Raw genomic sequence first — 17,472 nt, 5'->3', positions numbered from 1 at the left:
CCTCTTGGCTCTCAGGACAGGCCCCCCCCACCCCCCGCCCCGTGGCAGAAAAACACCTGCAGCTGTACTTTTTTACATAATCAGAAAGGACTGGAGATGTGTGAACAGGACAAAGAATGCAGGCCATTATATAACAACACTAGAAAAATGCCCACTCATAGAGAAAACCAGTATCAAGTCTACGTTTAAACACAGGTGAACAGGAGCATCAAGATAACATGAGAATAGAATTTAAAACATACACCTCCATGTTCTCAAATACAGCACCATTTGTATTTGGATGCACGTGAGTGCCTGAGTACTCTACAGAGAGACGGAGTGAGGGAGTAGGAGAGACTAAGTCTTCTGGAAACCGAGCTATCAACTTACTTATGAGTACATTAATTGATATATCCTTCAAAATCTAAACACGATTAAGGAATTCACAGGTTTTAAACTGTGTACTTTAAATACGATCAACAGAACCGTATCTTAAGACTTATTCTTTATATTGACTTAATAAAAGCATTAAATATATAATCAAGATGATTTTGTCTGTTAAGGAAATCTCTAAACCAAAGATGAGAACATTATTAAAAATGCAATGCGAATTACAAACTAAACCTGTAAAACTCTTTGCAATCACTTTGTCTCCAAGAATTTTTAATGAGATAAATGAATGTCATAAAAATGAATAAATTTTAGAAATTTCAAATACAGAGACAGCAAACCAATGCTCATTTTAATATAAACAAACTGTGGATGCCCACTAGAACTTAAACTACACGTACTGTAAGAAACAATTCAGCAATTACAAAGGTAGCACTTTGAAGAGATACTAAATAGTACATGTCACTCAAATAATTTACTATAAAGAGAAGATACAAATAGTTTCTATATTAAATATTTTGTAAGAATTCCCTGCTCAAAAAGAAAAGAAATACCATTAATCTGGCATACCACTGAAGAGATGCTGATTATTAAAAGGATTCAGTTCTTTGCAAAACTGGGATCTGAAATCAAAAATAGTCATGAGGCGCCTGGGTGGCTTAGTCAGTTAAGCGTCCGACATCGGCTTAGGTCATGATCTCTTGGTCCGTGAGTTTGAGCCCTGCGTTGGGCTCTGTGCTGACAGCTCAGAGCCTGGAGCTGCTTCAGATTCTGTGTCTCCCTCCCTCTCTGCCCCTCCCCTGTTCATGCTCTGTGTCTCTTTCTCTCAAAAATAAAAAAAAATAATAATAAACAAAACATTAAAAAAATAAAAAAAATAGTCTGTGCATGTGCACACATTTATGTGCATTTGTGAGCATATGTATGTGTGTTCTAGAATATTTTAGCATTTGCTAAGGAGAGAAAAAGACAACTTCCTAGCTGTCCCAGGTCAGCTCAGTAAATGAATGTAAATGTAGCCATGGGTTACATGGTAACCTACAAACTGGAGAAGATGGCCCAGAGTGTCCACAGGGAAATGTGTCTGTATCATATCTAGGTCGAGTTGACCTGTGTCTCCAAAGACTTTTGTTCTATCTTAGGAGAAGGTAAGTATACGACCTTTCCAGATCAGTGTGTGTCAACAAAAGAAACCCTAACTGCTGAGACATTGCTGGGTCTTTAAAGAATAGCACATATGTTTGTACATATTTAGCCATAAAGTGCCCAGCCAAGGGAAGACAGAGTAGGGTGGCACTCAATAAATGTCCCTTCCCTATCTCTTTCAGCCGTTTTTTTTTTTTTCTTGTGCCCTTGAAATATTTCTTTAGATATATAGTTTATTGCCTTGTTGTACCACTGTAAGACAGAGGGTGTTTGTCTACGTCTGTCATGTTTTGTCCTTGGACAAATGGCTTGGCAGCACTTTTTAAATTTATTTTTTCCTTTTGTTAGAACCCACACTAGTCCTATGAAAGCACCATTTTAATATATTTTCTTCATGCTAAGTTTTATACCTTTATGTGTTTAAGTTTTCCCCCATGGAAATAGATATCTGATTTTTAACGGTAATCTGAAGAAAACAAAATTAACCTTGCAGCAATCTGCTAGGTTAATAGCATTAACTGAGGAACACTTGTATTATTACTTGGAAGGAACTCATTTTGAAGAAAATCTCTGGAAGTTTAAAGGCATATATAATCAAATATTCAAACTCTCGAAGAATTACAAACATTTTTCTAAATAAACTTAGAAAATATTTGGCTATCGAGATTCCCATTATTGGTCAACTGTCTGCCTGGGATACATGAAAGTCTTCAGTGATATTAGGTGGCGAAAAAACCACAAAACTTCACAATATTTTTGTGCTTTTTAATGGAAAGGATGATTAAAAAAAGCATTCCAGCTAAAAAGAACTAAAGAAGATACATGTTAAGAATGGTAATGTCAAAGATTCACTGGTGACATGTTCCATTTGTTGGATGCAACAATCCCTAATCCCTGTGTTAGGCACCAGGAGAGGTGCTACGGTAAGTGTAAGGTGTGGTTTCTGTCTTGAGGGTATTTATTATCTAGGCAGGAAAGTAAAGCATGCATTGATATTATGAAACAAGAAAGCAAGCACAGGGGGCTGGGGAGATTTTTTTCAAAAATATCTATCTCATGTTAGATCTTTTGGGGTTTTGTTTGCATTAATGAGGTGATGCTTCTGTGTTTTGTGCCCAACAAGAAGAGCCCCTTCTGCCCCAGGCTGGTCAGCCCAAGCAAGGGCCCATGCCTTGTTTTTAGCAGGGGGCTGGCTGCATCTCAGTCCCACTCACAGCCCTCCAGGGGGCACCCTTGTCAGGCAACGCTTGTATGGTTTCATCAAACCCAGTGTCCTGGACATGTCTTGAAATAAGACTTAATGCAACGATCTGGGAAGGGTAGTGATTCTTTCAGCTTTGTGATATCCATTTACCGGCATGCACTGCTGTGTTTGGGGAAGAAGTTGCACTCTCTGAAATTTTTTTTTCCCCCCACTTGGAACATGATTATTCCTTAAGCGCTAGAGAATACATTTCTCCGAGTAGAAAAGGAGGTGGAAATTTCCATGGAATAGTGGGAATCCTTAGGTCTGGGTTTTTATTCCAATTTCTTGTGTAGACTCTGGAAAATTGCTGAACCTCTTTGAGCCTGAATTACCTCATTTGTAAAAATGCAGACGGTAGCATTTATACCACAAACTTAAGATAAAGACTAAATGAGTTAGCAATATATGTAAATTCCCTAGTCCAGGGCCTGGACTGAGAGTGGTAGACACGTAACAACTCTTAACTTTCTCTCCACCACCATGGTGTGGAAGACAGAATGCAGCATGGAATGGTGAGTCAGCAACCCTCGATTCTAATGGTAGCTGTTGTGAAAAAGCAAGCTACAGGCCTAAAACGGCATTGCTTAGGCCAAGTCACCAAATTGGGGCTTAGTACCTAACCTAAGGGAAGTTTCAACCTCCCCCAAAAGTGTAAATCTTAACTGGTCAGTCAGGAATTTTCTGAGGGGCACCAGTGAGGTAATCTGGGTCCTCTGCCTCAACCAAAAGACGATGAGGTAATGGTCATAAGATCCCCTGCCCCTCCCGGAAGGGAAAGTGACTGGCCTGAAACAAGACTTTCTTTTCTTTTGCTATTAACTCCTTGCCCCGCCCTCCTTCCTATAAAAACCTTCCATTTTTTGTACAGCCCCTCAGAACCCCTCTACTTGCTAGGAGGGGTGCTGCCTGGTTCATGAATCATTTCAGAAAGCCAATTAGATCTTGAAATTTAATCCATTGAATTTTTTCTTTTACAGTGTTAAATTTATTAGTTGTGACTTGTGTCAATTCTTAAAAGCAATGACGTCTGGGGAATACTGGATAGGAAAGGGGTTAGAAAGGGAGAGGGGCAGACACAGACTGAGCAGGAGCAAAGGTAAAGAAGGTAGAAAAGACAAACGTGAGAAATGGTAGAAAAGCTGTTTTGCCATTAGAGAGAATAGCCATTATTAGACTCAGTCTGTTTATTCTCTTATTTTTGTTCCTTCCTATATTAAGCTATATTTTAGATCTTGAGTTAAACCTTCTGCATTTATCTCTTTAAGATATAGACAGAGGACATTATTATTATTTATTAAATATTTATTTATTTTGAGAGAGAAAGAGAGTGAGAACACGAGTGGGGGAGGTGCAGAGAGAGAGAGAATCCCAAGCAGGCTCTGCACTCTCTGCAGAGCCCGATGCGGGGCTCGAACCCACGAACCCGTGAGATCATGACCCGAGCCCAAATCAAAAGTCGACACTTAATCGACTGAGCCACCCAGGCGCCCCTACCAGCGGACATTATCAAAAGGCTTTTTTATGCTTTTATGTCTTCATTTATACTTTCCTTAAGTATTTTTAACTTCTGGAAAAGCCCACTCTTCTGCCAAGCCCTCACTGAATTATCACGGGTGAACCGTCCCCTCAAACCCAGCTCATCCTGAGGTGTGCACAGAACTGCTGCATCTCCCATGGTCCCGGAGCGTATTTGTCTAAGACAGCATTCGTCATGTTGTGGTGTCAATTACGTTTAATTCAGTAATAGTAAACGCCTTAAAAGACAGATATTATTTTTAAATTTGTCTTTATATCCTAAATTTAAGCAGCAACCTGTCAGCTTCTCGGAGCTCACATTCACTTGCAGGTGAGAGAGGTAAAGGGTGTCTTTCCCTCATCAGGTTCAGCAAAGCAGAGGCACTCAGCCTGCAACCCTTTGCTAAGGGACTGGGAGAAAGCCTCTCCCTGCCTCCTTGGCATCCTTCCCCTCTCTCAGGCCAGTAGTAAGGGAGAACTCTGCCCAACCGCCAAGTTCCTCCTCTGCTTCTGGGGGGCCTTAGCCCCGGGGTGTCCTGCTGTCCGCATCAGCCGAGATGCTGTCAGGCTTATCTTTCCCTAGGACTTGCCACGTCTTTGTTTTGTTTTGTTTCTTTTCCCCCAGGGTTCTTCAAGTCATCTCATTTACCCACTAGGTATCAAGTCTGGAAGGGCTCCGACTCTCCCTGCCACAGTTTCCCCAGAGCCTGAGTCCTCACTTGCGCCTGGCTGTGGGCGGCCTCGGAAGCAGTGAGAAGTTTTTATTCAAGGCAAACATTTTATCGAAGCTTAACATTTATACAGAAAACTGCCCAAATCAGAAGATTACAAACTGATGATCTTCCCATCGTAACTAGCACTCGGGCCGAGGCACAGAACATTACCTGGAACCCAGCCACTCTTCGTATCTCCTTCGAATCACTATTATCTCCTCACCAAGGGTGATTGCCACCCCGGCTTTGAACATTATTGATTAGCTTTCGGTAATGTTCACCTCTTACTTCGATGTTGTCATTAGGATGCACTCTAGTATGTGGCTTCTTTTGCTGGCATCCTTGTGGCACTCACCCCGTCATTATGGGCAGCTTTGGTTAACTCATTCTCATTTGCTGTCTTAGGTGTGGAGATACACTACAATTTATTATTCATTCTATTAAATAGACATTTGGGTGGCTTCCATTTCTTAGCTATTATGAATACTGCTGCTGTGAACAATCTTTGGGGTGCACATGTGTAAACATTTCCAGTGGATATAAAAACAAAAGTAGAATAGTTGAGTCATATGAATATTCAGCTTTAGTGTATCCTGAAGAAGCTAACGGTGATTTGGGATGAGCAGTAAAATGGGACCATTCAGATGGTCATCTTTCTAGATGCATTCTATTTCATCGTATTTTCTTTTCTTCTTTTTAAGTTTATTTATTTTGAGAGAGAAAGAGAGAAAGCGGGGAGGGGCAGAGGGAGAGAGAGAGAATCCCAAGCAGGCTCCACACTGACAGCACAGAGCCCAGTTCGGGGCTTGAACTCACAAACCATGAGATCATGACCTGAGCCGAAACCAAGAGTCAGAGGCTTAACACACTGAGCCATCCTGGCACCCCCATCATATTTTCATAAACACCACTTTCCCTGCATGCAGAGAGCTTCCCCAAATGACTGGTTGGATATACCCTATTTATCCTTTAAAACTCAGGTCTTGTAAAACCTTCATGATGCATTGTCCCTTAAACTCCAATCCACCTCTCTTTGGGCTAGGCCCCCTAACTGTGTGTATGTGTGTGTTGGGGGGGGGCGGTGAGAGAGAGACAGAGAGAGAGAGAGAGAATTTCTACATTCCTCACAGCACTACTCACCTTGCATTTTATTTGTCATAGTTTATAGGTCTCTGACACTCAAAGGCACAGTCCCTCAAAGGCAGGTACTCTAAGTATCTATAAAACCTCACAGAAAGTATATATAATAGGTACTCAACTAATGTTTGTTAAATAATTGAATGATCAAATGAATTCTCAAAAGAACACCCATTAGGGAAACCGTATGATTTGGGGAGGGAGTGGGAAGGATGTTGTGAAATTTAGGTGTGATTTCAACAAACTAAAAATGAAAGTCTTGAACTCAGCGTGAGAAGAGGGATGACAGGGTGATCTACAGCTGGTGAAAATTTTTTTTAATTTATTTTTTTAAATGTTTATTTATTTTTGAGAAGAGAGAAGGGCACAGAGTATGAGTGGGGGAGGGCCAGAGAGAGAGGGAGACACAGAATCCGAAGCAGGCTCCAGGCTCTGAGCTGTCAGCACAGAGGCTGACACAGGGCTCGAACTCACAAACTGTGAGATCATGACCTGAGCCAAAGTTGGCAGCTTAACCGACTGAGCCACCCAGGCACCCCATGCTGGTGATATTTTTAAGAAAGGGTCAATAAGATGTGATGACTGATTGGTGGTGATTTCAATGCAGAAAGAAAAAGCAGGGATCTTTGTTAGTCTGCATGGCTGTTAATAGAACTGTTAATAGAAACAGCGAAACCAGGAGGAATCTCCCACGGGGAAGTAAATAATAATACTTTTCAGGCAAGGTGAGTTAAGGTGAGGATGAGACATCCAAGATAAAAATTTCCAGCAGCCACCTAGAAATAGAGAGGTCCAGCTCAGGAAGATAAACAGATGAAGGGGCTAGATCTGGTAATCAAACCACAGAGTTTACAGTTTACGGTGAAGGTAAGAGAACATGTGAGTTTCCGGGGGGGGGGGGGGCGGTGGTGGGGAAGGGGAAGAATGAAGAAAAAAATGTGGGAATCAGGAGGAAGACCTAAGATGGGCAGCACAAGAGGCAGGGTGCTGCTGGATCAGTTGGAGGAGAATCGGGACATGTGAGAAGGAGGAACCGGACGACTTCCAGTTGGAAGGGGCTGGCAAATGTCAACAGCAAGAAGAGAAGGTGGGCTGTGTGAGGGGAGAAGACAGGCTGCTGATCTGTGATTAAGAGCCCAGCAGTGATTGGAGTGTGCCGCAATTTGCAGCTTCAAAAACCCTTTTAAAATGACTGTCAAGATGTTCTTTAAGTTTCAGAGTTTAGAGGAACTTCAGAACGTCTGACCGAACTCACTCATTTCGAAGCAAGCCAGACCTAGAACACAAAGCTTACATGATTCATCCAAGGCAGGCGTGCACACTGCCAACCTGAGCACCAAATCTGGCTGACAGCTTTGTTTGGTCTACATGAAGATGAAATTTTTACCTCCAACCTGTCAGGATCCTCACGGATTTTTACGGTGTAAATCTTGGTCTGTTAAGGATCACAGGTACCTGCCTGGACATTACAGGCATTTGAGTTTGCAAACTCCACTCTAAGGTTCCAAACATAATGGTGGCACCTGGGCAAAAGCAGAGGATTCCTCCCCCTCTGTCCCACTGTCTCTCTTCTCTAACTCATGGTGGCATGAATGCATTCTTACTGATGCATTTTTCTGTAGAACTTCATTGCATTTAAATCATGGCCCAGACAGTATGTTAGATGAGGGACAGGGTGGCAGGGCAGATTCCACACAAACGTGTAAAATAAAACTGGGAGTTGTCCATCAAAATGACTGCCAATAACTCAAGCGAAATTGTCACCAAGTGTCTCTACCAATTTGATCACTCCCTTGTGCCCCTCTAGCTCAGCTTTATAAACCACGGCCACAGAAGATGCCTTGCCGCCTCCAAGGGGCAAGAACAAAGAATCAAAAGAATCAAAAAGCTCTAGGAGAAGGAAAGAGTCATTTTTCTCTTCCGTAGATGAAACAGAATCCAGATTGCTTTGCCATTCGCCAGAGTCGATAGGCTGTGGGTTTATATTCAGCATTTGTCATGGCTACAGATATTACAGAACTCTCTAATGAGAGGACTTACACAATCATTTTGTTGAGAACAAAAGTGTGAAAACATGCATAATCCTCTAATTATCTAGTTTGATGGACTTTATCTCTGATGTAAACACATCTGTTTCTATACTGACAAAACAAAAATACCGTAACTTTATGTAAGTCCAGCACAGAACTTTACCTAAAATATGATTTATTTGAACAGCTGACTCAGAAAACCAATGGAAGGATGTTACACTGTGAATGAAAGAAAGATTAATGCAATGCGCCTCGATATTAAAATCAAGAGGTTGAGATTTTACTTGCTACTGGATTATTGAAGCACAGATGAGGGGTATAAAGTAAATCAGTTAAATTCTCACAGTGTAATTAGGGATTTGACACCAGATTTTAAAAACTGAAAAATTGGCTTTGATATATTTCAACAATATTTATCTTTTTCACTAAAACTTTTATCATATTTAAGAAAAGATCACTTCCAAATTAACTAATTCCTAAAAAGGAACTTTAGGCCTTGCAGAAATATTTACCACCCTTCTTCATGTCACCCCAAAATAGACTCCTTGGACATGGTGCCCAAATTTCCAAATCATAGAAATGAATTGTAATCTTTCTTATCAATAAGCTTGGAACAAACCTCTTTCTTCATATGTATAACAAAAAAGTATTCTGTGAAGGCTGTTTTACAGTGCACAAGACCTTCTGTTCACAAACTCACTTCTCAATCACTTCAACAGAGGAGTAAAAGGAAACTTTTTCCCCCCCGTAAGGAAAACTTAAGGCGTGGAACAAAATGCTCTACCGCTGAACAAACTCTGATCGATGTTATGTGGAAGGATGCTGTCTGCTTAGTCTCCAGACAGAAGACATGTTTCAGTTCTTTCTCACAAGCCTTCTCATCTGCTTAACTTCCACGGCTGGAATTGAGCATAAACTTCAGTGCACATCACGTTTGGTCTGTAGGTTTTGTTTTGGTTAAAGACTGTGTATTATAGAATTTAACATTCTCGGTTTCTCCGTAACCTCCTTCTCCTGTCTCTCTGGCTCCTGTCACATAAACCGTATATCCGATGCTAAGAGAACCCAGTGAAGCTGAGGGGAGTCAAATGTAGAGGCCACAACTGAGGTGAAATGTCAGGAAAATCGCGAGGACCCAAAAACTCAGCTGTGTTGCCGATTTCTCTCTGAAGTGCTCTGAAATGTTAGGAAATGGGCAAATCCCCCTACGCTGGCAAATATAAAAATTATTGTAACAATCTTTCAAAGTGGCTTGTGAAAGTGCTAAAAATAAATTTACTATGGTACCTATATACTGAGCTGCTAATTTTAATTTATCCAGGAAGTGTAATAAACTTAAGAAAATGTAAGAATAACGTCAATATAATTTAATTAACAGATTTAAAAGTTGTTTTCCTGATTTAAGTTATGAAAAGTGGTAAAAAAATGTTTGAAGTGACTATATTGTTGAAAGGAAGATGAAGGCTGGCATTGGAATTTTTTCTACACTCTCTGAAACAGAACAAATTTTCTACCAAATTGTACTACCTCGCCACCCTGATATCACATGCTTCTTCTTCTTCTTCTTTTTTTTTTTAAAGAATGCACGAGATAGCCAGAGCCAGGAGAGGACAGAGAGAGAGAGGAGAGAGAATCTTAAGTAGGCTTCACGCTCAGTGCTGAGTCTGACATGGGGCACAATCCTATGACCCTGAGATCATGACCTGAGCCGAAATCAAGAGTCGAATGCTCAACCAACTGAGCCACTCAAGCACCCCTCCCCACCACATGCTTCTTTTATGGCTTTTCTATTCTTCACAGGTATTATATCAGTGTATTCACAGAAATGTTTTATTTATTTATTTGTTTTATTTTTTATTATTTATTTATCTATCTTTTTTACAAGTGCTAAGAATCCACTTGAACCAAGCTTGCAAAGTGATGCTTTCATTTATCCTCGTTTCCTAGAGAAGTGATATAAACATCATAAACACATCAGACTGATAAATGAGAACGAACTGATAAATGAGAACATTTATGAACCAGATGTGCTCCAGAAAGCGAACCGTCCATCCTCACCTGTAGAAGTACGAACACCCCCTGACTGTGTTGTGAGTGAAATGTTCCTGAGTCTTCTCATTTCCAAAATCCTCCAGGGGGTCTGACCACAGGATATCACACATAGGTCCATAAGCAGGTGGTTCTTTGAATCGGTCTAACTAAGAAAAATAGAAGACAGAGAGCAAAATACTAATCTTTGGACGCTTGGAATCCAGAAAATACAAGTGTTTTTGTGGTCCCTGACTTCCTCCCCAGCACAGTGCTTGGTGAACTGCCCGCTCCCTCTCTTCCTGTTGGCTTTCCTGCCTTCCTTCCTCCCCCTCCGTCCACACTTCATCTCTCTCCAGTTTGCCCTCTTTCCTTCTAATGAGTCTGTCTGTTGGCTGCCTTAATCTCTTCATCTCCCTCTTGTCTCCTCCTTAGTTCCTACTCTTTGATCCTTTTTTCTTGTCTCCTTGTTTACTTTGTATTTTTTCTTTCCCTCTTCCTTACTTATTTGATCTGAGTATTTCAGTCACTACCAGTTGATGTGACTTCGTGTTTCATTTCTTGAGGAGGAGCTTTTATTTTGTTTTACCTTTGGGCAAATCTCTATTACTGCCTCCACTAAACAGTGATTTAGAAAGCTGGATGGAGAAAAACTTACAGTTTTTATATTTCACAACATGACTTTGAGAACAAACGGCTTTCATTTTAAGAGCAGCCACTTGTTATATGACATTCTGGACAGTCACTATTAGGGGCTATCTACGTTTCAAATTAAAGTACAAGCCAGCTGTAGTTTATCTTAGTGGGTACAAACCAAGAGGAATGATAAGCAGTAAAATAAACCCAAATTTAGCTGGTCGTTCTTTAGCTCACAGTTCCAAGCTTTATAGTTTCACCAAAACCCTCATATGAAATCCATTTTCCAGCTATAAATGTTCAGCAAGGTCATATTTCAGTTTAAAAAGGTGTATTTAGAAAGTAAGAGTAATATAATAACTGGAAATGACACCTCACCAACAATTTTAGAACACTGTCACTTTCCTGTAGTTTATTCTGATTTAACTGCAATTAGAGAATCTTTGGTGAGGTTAGCAGATATTATAGAGTCTCTTGAAAAAAAAAGCATAAAACAGCTATGAAAACCTATTAAAAACTGATATTCTTCATATTCAATATTTTAATATTTTTTCAAAAACCCACAGGGAAAGGGGAATATATAAGCTTGGCAGCCGATCACATTCTTTTTCCTGAGACATAAAAGGTGATGTAAATAATGGTTTTGCTACACACCATTTTTTACTAATACCTAAAAAGAATGAAGCAATATCTCACATTTTCAACACTCAATGAAAAACTTCAATAAGCCAAGACCCACCATATTTCAACCATTATGTTATCCATAAAATATTCATTGCAAATTTAGACTTGTTTAAGAGACTTAAATAATTTATGCTTTTGGAACAATTCATCCAAGAAAAATAACGCTTGTGAAAATACAGAATTTCTTTCTAAGAAAGAAGAACTTATTACAGGCGTAGAACAGCAAAGAAGGGGAGTCTTTCTGATTACTATGAATTCCCAGCTGAAGTTTTGATAAGGCAACCAGAATACAGAAGTTATTCTGGAAAAGTTACAGAGTGCATTCTAAAACACTAAGAATAAATAATTATAACATTAATTAAGTAAAGTTAAGTGTGGTGGAAACTGTAACTGACATAGGGCAAAAGGCAAACCTAAGAATCTTTTTATGGCTAATGTTAGAGCTTAATGATGTATATGAAAATTGAACAGAATATCTGAAATATGCCAGAAAGTAAGTTTTGGGGATAGCGGGCGATTGCTTTAAATTTTACTTAACTTATGATAAGTTTAGTTAATATCGCAAACGTCTACCATATTAAAGAACCCATGCAGAAAGTGAATTTCTCCTTGAATTTCATGACTACGATTCAGTGTCACGTCTTTATCATACTTTAAACAGAGCGCAAATACCAATGCTCTGTGTTGATTAAAAGATTGTCTCTTCCACTACATAAAAGGATCTCATATTATCTCATATTACTACATATTCTCAAGACAAAGATACTTTCATATTCAATCTAACTAATCTTTTCGCTGGCTAAAACAACATTAATAGCCAATTTCAACTAAAAAATACCTCAAAAAATCAACTTTCACCTCAATACTCAATACAACCAATGGAATATCATCATCACCTTTGTTAGGCTGTTATTTTAAAGTTTTAAGTTGCGAAAAGAGTAGATTTTCAAAAACAAATGATGATATAGACACATTTTAAAGGTCAAGTTGTGATTTTTCCCAAGAGCAAAGGAACATTTTCTAGCTATAATATACTATGAATATATAATGGGTTGCTTGAAACGAGCCAAAGGGAAATGAAAAGGCATATATATTTTTGGCAATCAAATATTATACATTTCAATGACACATCACATGGTAAAATGAACCCTGAGGTTTTTGAGATAAAAACTCTTCCAAGTGTAAATATATTTCCCTTTCTAAATAAAAGTGAGTACAAAGAAGAGATTCATGGTCACTTTAAATCACTTGAATTCGAAAGGATAAAGTTAGTGAAAACGACAGGGAAATTCAGGTCTTCTATTTCTTAATGAAGCATGCAGAATGATGAGTCTTGGAAATAACAGAACTTACTTTTCTGATATCATCTAAAGTGTTAATCTCTGGAGACAAACCGCCGTGGACACACAGGAACTGTTGGTTCATCAGGGCAGCCAGGGGCAGGCAGTCAAAGGCATCCATACAGGCATCATATACGCGTTCTGAATACTTTATTTTACCTTTTAAGACATGATTTAAAAACAAATACTTGACTCTCAGGATTTCATAGCTAGGATCATTTCACTGAAATCGTTTTTTAATGCTTCCTTCCTAGAATCATACTATGAGCATATAACTACACACCGCAAAGTTCCAAAATGTGATTAAACAAGACGTCGTGAAGACATATTATCGCAGATTTTACCCACTATGGGAAAGTGTAATGTTCCTACGAAACCTTGTGTAAGCTGAAATGGAGTAAAGCAAAGAAGCAATTATCATTAATTCATATAGAAGCATTTTTGAGCATTCCCAGGTCCAAAAAAATAACCTCTTAGGTTTTTCTGATATCTTCAGACACTACTTGTAACAGATGCACAAAATAAATGGAGATAAAGTACAGAGGCTCACAGACACAGTTCAAAGCTATGGCGGCGTGAAGGTGCGGGGCTGCGTGTAGTTCCCAGGGAAGGGGCTCGGCGGGACCACTCATTGCTCAGGGTGAGCACTGCCTCTGTTAACTGCTTGCTGCAAATTTAACATTGAACCCTATTTTTGTTTTTCACCTTTCCTCCTAAAAGCAATAATTCTCCTTGGGTTTCTTTTGGTTAGCAATAGCAAGTACTATTGTATGTCTTTCATGAAAGCAAAGTGACATAAGACACCCTTTGGAAAGGCAGAGAATACCTGTGTTAATCTTTATATCTACTGTTGTAAATTTTTGTTGTCCATCCACATTTTAAGTTTTTAGTAACTTTTTATACAGCAGAGGAGAGAACTTTTGTATACATCCTCACTGTTCATCTGCAGATGTAGCTCAAAATTACATATACAAAAACTAGGAGACCAACAGAAACGTGGCCAGAAAGCTGGTTAAGTTTTCTGAGTGATTTAGAGAAAAGGAGATGGCAAGAAATTTCCTAAAGTTGTTTATGTGTCACTGCACATTGCTTTTCCCTTGTTGACTTATGTCTAATGTTTTGAAAGAAGTCTCTGTACTCCATTGAAAATGAGCCTAAATGACAGAGAGAAATTTGTCTCACTAGACAATAGGGAAAATTAAAGACAGGAGGAAAGTAAAATTTATGCAAAGTAGTCCTCACTCCTAGTATTTATGTCTAAAGGAAGACGTCATCTTTAATTTGGTCAAATCCACTAGAGGCTAGTAAATCTATTGAGTCCAAAAAGAAGCTCAGTTGAATTTTCCCTCCATCAGTTTTTCTTGAGTGATTTGAGATGAAAGGGTAAAATTCTGTCCCCGAATTGTAGTATTCTGGCTTTTAAAAAAAAACTAAGTTAATGATTGTTTCTTAGGACAAGTCACGTCAAATATTAACTCAAAATTGTAGGTCATTTTATAGAAAATTTATAATATAAAAATAAATTCTGAGTTCTCTTCATGATCCATGCTTAGAAAGAGATACAGAGTAACATAAAATAAAATAGTGTCATTTTTTAAGTTTTTGGCTTTTAAGCAATGGATCCTATTATCATGTGCTCCCAGTGTGGGTTAAAATGACGATTTAGCACAAATGGTGTTAATGGAAGAAGCTTGAAGTATACTTACATTCTTGTTTAAATGTGAAATACTCTGTTAGATGTCTACATTCATGATTTCCACGAAGTAAAAACAGTGTTTTGGGGTAAAGAATTTTCAAGGCCCACAAATACAGCACACACTGAAAAAATAAGAATAACATAAAAATAAATATTTCCCTGTTACACTTAAGCACCCCATTGCTCACACAGCACGAAGACATGAACTGATGTGCTACTGTGACTGGAAGACCCCAAAAGGCTAGGCCTTATTAAGGAGGATATTAAAAATCAAATAGAAAACATCACTTTAGTACAAAGCCAAGGCTCATCTATACCTAAAATACATACATGCACTGGGAATCTATGTACCACAAGAAAACAATGGACTTTACAGGGTCTATTGGTAGAAGCCTGAATGAAGATATCCTAAAAATGTACCAGTGTAAAAGTATGAGAAGAAACGTAATTAGCAATCAATAAATAAAGACACCTCTCTTTATAAAAAAAAAAAAAAAAATTAAATCAGGTAACAGAAATGGAAGAATTGGGAAGGAAAGGCAGGGCAAAATTTAGAACTAAACAATATCAGGTTCAGGTTGATTGGGATTGGGTCTCCACTTTCAATTATGTTCTCTTCTTCACTAGCCTTCTTCTCCCTTATCACCTTGTCTTTTATTTCAGTGCCTTTGGTATACAAAGCCTTAAGTTTTTGGTTTGTTTGTTTGTTTGTTTGTTTTGTATGTAAATATAATTAAACTGAAGGCCAGGGAATCTCACTACACATGCTGCTAATAACTACGGGAAACATTTCACATACCTTACAACTTTCAAATTAGTTACTTGGGTATTGCAGTTTGTGTAAAAATAAAGGTCTACTTTGAATTCACCAGGTTTGGAATAAACCAACATTGACATAGTCATCCTGAAGTGTGCATTAAGATAATTGAGATACTCAAGTACTAACATCAATTTCATTATCCTCCACTGGCATTCATCAAGAACCCACAGGGAACAGAAAACCACTCTTCAAAAACAAGTATGCTTTTTTATCCTCATTAAGTTTATGTTCTAAAAGTGAGTCAAAAAGATACAAAACCACAAAAATATGGAGGCAAGTCTGAGTCTGATTAGTTAAGTCTGAAACCAAAAAACATACAGTATTTTCCTTTTTATAAAGAGCTTTCCAACATATAGTAAATATGCCAGAGTATGTCCACTGGGAAAAGCTACTGGTGATTCATTTGTTGTGATACCTGTGAAGAACAATCACCTCTGTCAGCTTATATGATGATTTATTAAATGAATGGAAATAATTACGTTTGAATATACAGCCCAAGTCTTGGAGAAAATACTAATTATCAAAGCAAGTATATATTAGTGTGTTTTTCAAGATATTGTTTCCAACTGTGTAATTATGATTGAAGTAAACAAAAATGAGTTGACATCAAATTTTATGTATATGATACCTTAATTAATTTTCTAATTATCATTTTCTAATTATAGCTACTAGCTGAAGTTCACATGACAAACGATATTGCTATTTCTGAACAGCTGACCAGATGGTCTCTACAAGTGATCCTTAAGTCATGATGGTCTGTCGATGGTACATATTCTCTGTTATCCTCAGTGAGCAGTATGGTGGTTCAATGAGGCTCTGATCGCTGTGTGTCTGGCTGTAGAGGTACACGTACATGCTTTTATAAAAGGAGTTTGTATTACTCGAACTTGTCTCACATTTCAGAGAAGATATTTATAAACCATTATTAATGTCAATGAGATAACTATTCCTAATTTAAACTTCATAAAGTTGAACCTTAATATTAAAGAAATACACACACACACACACACACACACACACACTTTCATACTGGTTATTAACTTTGGATTTCTAGTTTGGAATAGGATGGGAACGTAAAGTCTTTTGCAAATTATATTTACTTATTAAAATTGTTGTATCTAATGTATTATATTTACATACTGAGAAAGAGCATATGTTTTGGCCATACGACAGCCACTTTTAGAAAAGATTTTCTTGCTGTTATTGTTGTTTTTACTAAAGTATAACTTATATGCAGTGAAGTGCACATATTTTAAATATACCAGTCAATGGGTTTTTATATATGTAAACTCTTATGAAACTACTAACCAAATCCAGTTACATTTCAGCACACAGAAGGCTCCCTTGGGCCTCCTCCTAGTCAATATCCTTTTGGAAATGGAACCACAACAGTGAACTCTTCAGATTAGCTTTGCCTGTGAGAATCCTAAAGCAAAGCTATTCTTTTTCCAACTAAAATCTAAAACACAATTTTCTAACCCCAGTCAAGTGCTAGAGGAATCACATTTGAGGACCCACGTTTTCTCCTCTGCCGACTATTAAAAATCTCATTCCGAAACTAGTGCACAGCTTTATTGACTCTAGTTTTAATTCCTGTAGCTTTTTCATAACTGAAACCTCAGAGAACCATACGGGAATATTTAATGATATATTTATCATACTTATTTACCTTTTCAGTGATTCAATCCACATTTAAAATGTCTTATTATTTAATGGATATAAAGCACTTAGTATACAGTAGGAGTTTAAGAAATACTAGTTCCTTTCCTATAAAAGAGAAGGAAGACAGGAACACAGAAGGGAGGGAAGGAGGGAAGAAAAGAAAGGAAAGGAAAAAAGAGAAAAGAAAGGGAGAAAGAAAAAGAAAGAGAGAAAGAAAACATAACTCAATTTCTAAATTCTTGGCTCAACATACCCTAACAATAAGAATCCTGTTTTCACATTTTATGTGCTTCTCCCCTGTGGCAAGAATAAAATATCTTCTCAAACGCTGAATAAAACCACAAATGCAGCCAATATGGAAGAAGTGGCATGGTAAATGAAAGGGCAAGAGTGGATTGGAGAGTGGAGCCCTGCCAGCCTTCGCCCTCAACATCTGGTGGGAGAGCACTG

At 38.3% G+C, this 17,472-nt stretch overlaps 1 protein-coding gene across 6 annotated transcripts in view; it reads right to left on the bottom strand.

The window, feature by feature from the left end:
• The window catches only part of PPP3CA (protein phosphatase 3 catalytic subunit alpha), a 329,754-nt gene that overhangs the window by 57,257 nt on the left and 255,025 nt on the right, over positions 1-17,472 (bottom strand). For all 6 annotated transcript variants that reach the window (XM_086704508.1, XM_086704507.1, XM_086704504.1 and 3 more), the window contains 3 exons: positions 14,551-14,662; positions 12,858-13,003; positions 10,215-10,354 (listed from right to left, as the gene is read on the bottom strand). In XM_086704508.1, the coding sequence (XP_086560634.1) occupies positions 10,215-10,354; positions 12,858-13,003; positions 14,551-14,662 (398 nt within the window). The remainder of the gene's footprint in view (positions 1-10,214; positions 10,355-12,857; positions 13,004-14,550; positions 14,663-17,472) is intronic.

This window comes from Puma concolor, chromosome B1, assembly GCF_028749965.1.
Source record: "Puma concolor isolate L17-30 chromosome B1, mPumCon1.1.hap2, whole genome shotgun sequence".
NCBI lineage: Eukaryota > Metazoa > Chordata > Mammalia > Carnivora > Felidae > Puma > Puma concolor.
This window is presented reverse-complemented; position numbering and strand designations above follow the sequence as displayed.